Here is an 8,037-nt window from a genome sequence, read left to right on the forward strand (position 1 = left end):
CAGCTCCAGTGGATGCAGGGATGATGTTCTGGGCAGCCCCACAGCCATCACGCCACAGCTTTCCAGAGAGGCCATCCACAGTCTTCTGGGTGGCTGTGATGGCATGGACCATGGTCATGAGCCCTTCCACGATGCCAAAGTTGTCATGGATGACTTTGGCCAGGGGCACTAAGCAGTTGGTGGTGCAGGATGCATTGCTGACAATATTGAGCGAGTTGTCATATTTCTCGTGGTTCACACCCATCACAAACATGGGGGCATCGGCAGAAGGGGCGGAGATGATGACCCTTTTGGCCCTACCCTTCAAGTGGGCCCCGGCCTTCTCCATGGTGGTGAAGACACCAGTAGACTCCACAACATACTCAGCACCAGCATCACCCCATTTGATGTTAGCGGGATCTCGCTCCTGGAAGATGGTGATGGGTTTCCCATTGATGACAAGCTTCCCATTCTCAGCCTTGACTGTGCCGTTGAATTTGCCATGGGTGGAGTCATACTGGAACATGTAGACCATGTAGTTGAGGTCAATGAAGGGGTCGTTGATGGCGACAATCTCCACCTTGCCAGAGCCAGAGGAGAAGGCAGCCCTGGTAACCAGGCGCCCAATACGGCCAAATCCGTTCACACCGACCTTCACCATTTTGTCTACAGGACGAAGCTGGCACTGCACAAAAAGATGCGGCTGTCTCTGGAACAGGGAGGAGCAGAGAGCCTTGGCAATTCTTAATAGTGCTTCAGTAAACATGTCCGAGCTAGCATCTCTTTGATCTAGTTTCATCTTATTTGGATATGTATACATGGATGTGGGATTGTTAGGCTCTGTGGCAGCTTTATTTTTAGTTTTTGGAGGAAACTCTTTATATTGCTTTATATGATGCTTGTACTAATTTAAATTGCCATCAATAAAAAATGCAGAGAATTCTCAAAAGAAGTCAGTCATACACGGACACTTATGTTACTTCATTTACATAAAATGCCAGAAATGGGCAAATTCATAGCATCAGGAAGAGGATTAGTAGTTATAGAGGCTGGAGGAGAATAGAAAGGACTGAGAGAGTGTGGGATTTCTTTTTTAATTTTTATTCGTTAAATTTTTTACATTTATGAACATTTTGCCTCTGTGTATATATGTTCATGCACCGTATGATAGCCTGGTTCTTGTGAAGGTCAGAAGAGGGCAGTAAACCCTCTGGAACTAGAGTTATGAATGGTTTTGTATCATCATGCGTGTCGGGAACTGAACCTGCTCTTCTTATAAGACAAGTGCTCTTACTGCTAAGGATTTCTCCAGCTCTGGGTGTGGGAGTTCTTAGAAGAGGGATGAATTCTGAGCTTACACAGAGGTGGGTTTGTACCACCGTGAAAAGATAAAAACCATCAAATAGTATACTTTGTAAAGGTGAATATTTTAGTATGTAAATCTCATTCAAAATTGCTACAAAAATATTTAAAACGTAGGCTAGAAATATGGCACGGTGGTAAAATATTTGCTTTGTATACATAAGGGAGGGTCTGGGCTATCCCCAGCACTGATACAATAATTTTAAAAAACAATATGGCTACTTAAAGAACATTATTACTTAAAACATCCAGACTTGTTTTATTTGTTTGGTTTTTTTTTCGAGACAGGGTTTCTCTGTGTAGCCCTGGCTGTCCTGGAACTCACTCTGTAGACCAGGCTGGCCTCGAACTCAGAAATCCACCTGCCTCTGCCTCCCAAGTGCTGGGATTAAAGGCGTGTGCCACCACAGCTCAGCCAGGCTTGTTTTAAATTGACAATAGTATTAAAAAAATACTGATGATGGCTATATAGCTATGTATTTTTAGGCCCCCATGATTACTATGTTATTAGTGTTACTATATAAACTATTGTATAACCAGTAATGCCATGTAGTTTCTTTTGTTGTAAAGGATTTGTGTAAGTCCATGAAAATACTGTCTGCAGAACTGGTGCCTTGGCACAGTTTAAAGAAACAGGATGAAAATGAAGGTATCAGAGTGGAAGATTTGTTGTTTATGGTAGATACCATGCTGGAAGAAGTTAAAAACCAGAAAGAGGTAACATTTAATATTTGTATAATTGTTCTCATTTTAAAGGGTTATATTAACTATTTAATATTATTTCAAATTGTAAACTACCTTTCATGTTCTTTATATAGACCAGCAGCCTGCCAAACTCTCAGGCTTTGCAAGCTATTGTTTCTCACTTCCAAAAGCTATTTGATGTGCAGTCTTTAAATGGAGTCTATCCGCGAATGAATGAAGTGTATACCAGGCTTGGGGAAATGAACAACGCTGTAAGAAACCTTCAGGAGCTCTTAGAATTAGGTGATGACCCTTTGTCATTTGGGGCATTCATTTAAGAATTATTCCTAATAAATTAACAAAAAATAGGTTTGGGGTTTGGTTTGGGTTTGGGGTTGTTTTGGGTTTAGGGGTTATTCTGGGTTTTGGTTGTTTTGGTTTGTTTGGGAAGATTTGCGTTTGGAGGGTTGGGGTTGGAGTTGGGATTGGGGTTGGGTTGGGTTTGGTTTGGTGACAATGTTGCCTTGCTCTCACTGTAGCCAAAGCTGACTTTCATCTTCTAAGTGCTTAGATTACTTGTGGATACCACCAGACCCCACAGAACTCCTATTAATTGACACACACACACACATACACGCGCACACACACACACACACACATATAAAAAAACAAAACCAGGAGAAGGATATAGCTTAGTTGGTAGATGCTTGCCTAGCATGCATGGACTCTGGGTTTGATTCTCAATACTGAATAAGCAGGGTATATGATGGTACACTTATAGAATCCAAGGTGGTGAACATCCTCAGGAGATGGAGGCAGGAGGATTAGAAGTTCAAGGTCACAGGCTGTAGAGTTGCCTCTCGCTATGAGCCCTTGCTGTGAACTTGTAAGGACTGGAGTTCGTGTCCCCAGCACCTGTGTAACAATGCAGACATGCCCCAAATCTCTGTAAGTCCAGCTCCAAGGACTCCAACACTCTTTTCTGGTTTCCATGTGTGCAAATACACCTGTGCACACATATATATATGTGCACACTCATATACACTTGCAAATAAATTCTTTTTTTAAAGTCCAGTTCAAGATCATTTTTTGATACATAACAACTTCTAGGCTAGGGTAGGAATCCTGAGACACTGCTTAAAACAACCACTCCCAGGGCTGGGAAATGGCTCAGTGGATAAGAACACATTCTCTGTGGTCATGAATACCAGAGTTATCATCCCAAGCTGGATAGCTCACAAGTATCTGTCACCCAGCTCTGAGGAGAGTGGAGACAGAGTTGTTGAGCCTAGTCAAGAAAATGTAAACTCCAGGCTCAAGGAGATAGTGTGCCTTAAAGAAATGGCAAAGGGTGGTAGAGGGTAAACTAATAAAAAGAAATCTTAATCCCTTCTGCTTCAAAAACAAAATGAGTATAACTGAAGCAGGGGATGTTAGGTGAGTGTAATGATTTTGGAAATTCTTTAAAAATATATCTTATGCTTTCATTCCTCTTTTGCAGACAGTTCATCGTCATTGTGTGTGGTGGTCAGCACAGTTGGGAAACTGTGTAAGATAGTTAACGAGGATGTGAATGAGCAGGTTAAACAAGTGTTGGGATCTGAGGACCTACAAAGGTATTTGTTAGAAATGTATGTAGAATGCATGAAATAGTGAAAAGCAAAGGCCCCAAAGCTTTCCGAGTTCCTTACCATCCATGTGTGCAGGGAAAGGGCGCAGGGTCCTGGAACTCTGTGTAGACCAGGGTGGCCTGCCTCTGCGTCCAGAGTGCTGCCAGCAAAGGCATGTCATGTGTACTCAAGGTAAACACTGTTGGGAAGGCTAGCAGAACTCACCCTCCAGGCAAGTTATATATGGAGAAATTAAAATCTTTATCACCAACTCTTGAGTTGGATTATAACCTATAATTTATTTCTAGGACACTACCAAAACTATTTAATAATTATTAGTCATATATTTTTTTGTTTAGAAGAGAAATATTAGGGATTTTTAAAAGACTGGGTACCACCAATATAAAAACCTGATATTTAAAAAAAATAGATTATGGGAATATGTTTGTGTTTTTTATATATATATAAATATATAAGACATATATGTATATATAAGCACACATACATGCATCATCTATATATTCTGCATATTTTCCAGTAAGAACCCTTATATAGTCTGGCAGTTGAGTTTTTTTCATATCTGATGTTTCTCAGTCTTGGCCTCTCCCCTCCTTCCATTGTTTTACTGACCACTGGAACTTAAGGTTTAATTGCACACTGGGTAGAGAAGCCTATTTTTAGCAAATGTTCTAAAGATGGTGCTTTTTGTAAACTGTGTATGTTTTAAACAGCATTATCAACAAATTGGAAGAGCATGAGGAATTTTTTCCAGCGTTTCAAGCTTTTGCTAATGATCTTCTTGAAATCTTAGGTGAGATGTCTGTTGATGGTGGCTGACTCTTTCTTGGAAGTGTTGGTGGATTTAGAGAAGGGTGTTCCTTAGACCCTGGGTTCATGTCTTACTTAAGGCCTTTGGAAAGTGCTAACTGCTTTGCAGGGAGACTTTATTAGGATTCATTCACAGAGCAGGAAAACAGCCGATAAGGAGATAAAAGCTATCTTTTTCTTTTCTTTTTAACTATCTTTATATGTGTATGGGTATTTGCCTGCATGTATGTGTGGGCACAGTGCAGGCAGGTGCCTGTGGAGGCCAGAAGAGGTGGTTTGATACCCTAGATGTAGAGTTATATCAGTTAGCTACTGTTGGTGCTGGGAACTGATCCCAGGTCCTCTTATAAGAGCAGCAGGTACTTTTAACTGCTGAATCATCTCTTGAGCCCTCTGGGACCATCTGCTTTTTGAAACTTCTTGTGAGAAATGGCATTATTCTGTGAGACTCTGGGTTCTATCATTGTTTATTAAAACATGACCAAGCAAAATAAGCTAGGAAAATGTAGATCCCACTGCTTGGAGCCTTCCAATAGGGATGGTCTCTGGCTAAGGGAAAGGACTTGCTTCCTCAGAGAACAAGAGCTTTAGAAAGTGACTTCTGGCTTAGGGTCTCAGAAAGAGCCTGCTGAAGAACCTGAACTGCTTTGTCCACACATCCAAACCAGGAGAAGCGGTGTCCCTGAGGCATGCTCTAAGGTGTCACACTCCTCTTACTAGACAGATCTCCCAAAAGAAGGGTTGAGAACACTCCACTGTGAGACTAAAGCAATCAAAAAGGAGCACTGTGTTCGTTAAGGAGAAATCAATTCCTAAATCTTCAGGTGGAGACCCAGAAAAGAGATGTATGTCTTCTATGCATGATCCATGTTGGCTTACTGGTGTAGCTGTAGAGAGATTTAAAGAGACACCAAGGTATCATAAACACAGCCAACTGGATGTGTTAATAAGTCTGTGTCTGATAAGATTAATGCCAGTCAAAGGGCCCGCTGCAGATTCCCTCTGAAGCACCCGTGGGAGGCAGTGCTCCTCTGCAGCCAGTCTGGGAGAGAACCCTGTGCACACGAGCACTTGCAGCTGTTGTGCCCTAGTGAACCCTGTGCACACGAGCACTTGCAGCTGTTGTGCCCTAGTGAACCCTGTGCACACGAGCACTTGCAGCTGTTGTGCCCTAGTGAACCCTGTGCACACGAGCACTTGCAGCTGTTGTGCCCTAGTGAACCCTGTGCACATGAGCACTTGCAGCTGTTGTGCCCTAGTGAACCCTGTGCACACGAGCACTTGCAGCTGTTGTGCCCTAGTGAACCCTGTGCACATGAGCACTTGCAGCTGTGGTGCCCTAGTGAACCCTGTGCACACGAGCACTTGCAGCTGTTGCTGCCCTTGTGTTTGAAGCTTGCTTCTGTGTAGAGCTTCTCATTTCTATGAGCTTTTCACTAGAAACATTACTGTCTTTATAATTCTTATTTTTTTCTATTACAGAAATTGACAACTTGGATGCCATTGTACCTGCAGTAAAGAAATTAAAAATACTTTCATACTGAGAACAAATCACATCAGTTTTACTGCATAAATTGCATTCTTAACATTTTAAGTATTTTTAAAGGTCTGATCCCGAGACAAGGTTACAAAATGTATCAGAATTCATCCTCTCACCATTGGGTCATTCTAAACCCATTTCATTTTTATTTTTGATTATTTAATAAAATTTAGCTGCTCAGTTATTAAAATAGTAAATTAACTTTAGATTCCTTAATCATTTCCTTAAGCAATGTTTGAGTACTCTAAACTGGAAGGAAGGGATTGTGTGTAACAAAAGAGACTTGTGAAGACATTGCAGATTATACAAAGACGCATTTAACTTCAAGGTTTAGACCCTTTGGTCAGAGAAAAAAGAATGCCAGTTGCTTTCTAAGCCCAACCAATCGGAAGCCTCTGTTCTCCAGGCAAGAACTACTGGGCATATTCTATTAAGATAAACTGATGGCTGCTGCGCTGGCAAGGCAAGAGGAAGAGAAAAGGTTTTGTCTGTGTTTTAAGATAGGAAGTTAGTCATGGAGTGAAATAGGTGATTAGATAGAAGTCTTTCTGCGTCTTTATTTGCAATATTATGTAATATACTTTTATAAAGAAGTAAGATCACAAATAAAGTTTTTGTAAAGAATTTCTAAACGTAAGTGTCCTTAGTGACTCATTGTATCGCTAACAATAAAGAGTCATGTTACCTCCCTAGGCCGAGGCTCCCCTGGGCATCATCTTTACTGCGCTCCTGAAGAGTCCTGCTCTTACTGCTTTCCACTTGTTCTCTAGTCTCAATATTCCGTCCGATGGGGGCTGGGGTGGGCAGTGTTCTACATTACACCCAGGACTCTAAGCTATGTTAGGCTATTCCATAGTCTTCTCTTTAAAATGCCACTCTTACTGGTTGATATTTAAATTATTTTAACCATTTCCAGGAAGCAGCATAGTGGTATGGAAAGTGCCAATAAATAGGGATTCACTCCTAGGAGTTGTGACTTGGACAACATAAAATAATATCTTAGGTTCCTTCTTTAGAGCCCTTTGCTTTGTCACCCTGTAGTTAAATTTCTAAATAGTAAAACAGTGGTTTTCAACCTTCCTAATGCTGTGACCCTTTAGTTCAGTTCCTCATGTTGTGACTCCAGCCATAAAATTATTCTCATTGCTATTTCACAACTGTAGTTTTGCTGTTATGAATTATAATGTAAATATCTGTGTTTTCTAATGGTCTTAGGTGATCCCTGTGAAAGGGTCATTCAAGCTTCCAAAGGGGTTGTGATCCATAGGTTGAGAGACTCCTATAACTAACCCATGATCTGTACAATGTGTTGGTGGAGTTGTTTTAAAAGACATTTGATTATTTATTCTGAATTGATTAAATTACTCTCAAGAAATTTCTGTGAGAATTGGAAGTCTTTCTAAAACTTTTTATATGATTTAATTTTGTTATTTTTAAAGTATTTGTATGTGTATTTGTGTATATATATCATGTGTGATTGCAGGTACCCATGGAGTCCAGAAAAGGGTGCTGGATACCCTGGAGCTGGAGTTACCTGCAGTTGTAAGCAACCCAATGTGGGTACTAGGAACTGAGCTCTGGTGCTCTGCGAGAGCACTAGGCACTCATAACCACTGAGCATCTCACTGGCCCCAAGTTGGAAATCTTAACAATCTCCAGTGTGTGTGCGTGTGTGTGTGTGTGTGTGTGCGCGCGCGCACGTGCAAGGTTTGAGATGGGTTGTCCTGTATTCCAGGTTGGCTTTTGAACTCACTATTATCAAAGCTAACTTTGAGCTCCTGAACCTCTTTCCACCCCCCCAAATGATAATATTAGAAGCATGCGCCCCTCATGTGGCCTTAACAATATTTGAGATAAAAGAAGTGTTGGGAACCATGAGAGCCCTGAGGTAAACATCCTGCCCCAGCTAATTGAGAACCCTGAAATTAACATCCTGCCTGACAATCACAAGGATCCGGCTTGGCCTTGAGAAAAGAACATTCACGGAAATCCACCCCCTCCCCACCTGCTACCCCGGAGCTCAACCCCAGAAGA

At 41.5% G+C, this 8,037-nt stretch overlaps 1 protein-coding gene across 2 annotated transcripts in view; it reads left to right on the forward strand.

Moving 5' to 3' along the window:
• Positions 1 to 6,693, forward strand: part of Cep70 (centrosomal protein 70) — a 60,196-nt gene extending 53,503 nt beyond the window's left edge. The window contains exons 14-18 of one of the 2 annotated variants that reach the window (XM_031343464.1): positions 1,912 to 2,058; positions 2,160 to 2,328; positions 3,527 to 3,641; positions 4,367 to 4,446; positions 5,946 to 6,635. In XM_031343464.1, coding sequence (XP_031199324.1) covers positions 1,912 to 2,058; positions 2,160 to 2,328; positions 3,527 to 3,641; positions 4,367 to 4,446; positions 5,946 to 6,007 — 573 coding nt within the window. In that variant the 3' untranslated portion in view covers positions 6,008 to 6,635. Of the gene's footprint in view, positions 1 to 1,911; positions 2,059 to 2,159; positions 2,329 to 3,526; positions 3,642 to 4,366; positions 4,447 to 5,945 lie in introns of both variants that reach the window. The other variant, XM_031343465.1, reaches the window with a different exon arrangement.
• The last annotated feature ends 1,344 nt before the right edge of the window (positions 6,694 to 8,037 follow it).

This window comes from Mastomys coucha, unplaced genomic scaffold, assembly GCF_008632895.1.
Source record: "Mastomys coucha isolate ucsf_1 unplaced genomic scaffold, UCSF_Mcou_1 pScaffold23, whole genome shotgun sequence".
In the NCBI taxonomy this organism is placed as follows: Eukaryota; Metazoa; Chordata; class Mammalia; order Rodentia; family Muridae; genus Mastomys; species Mastomys coucha.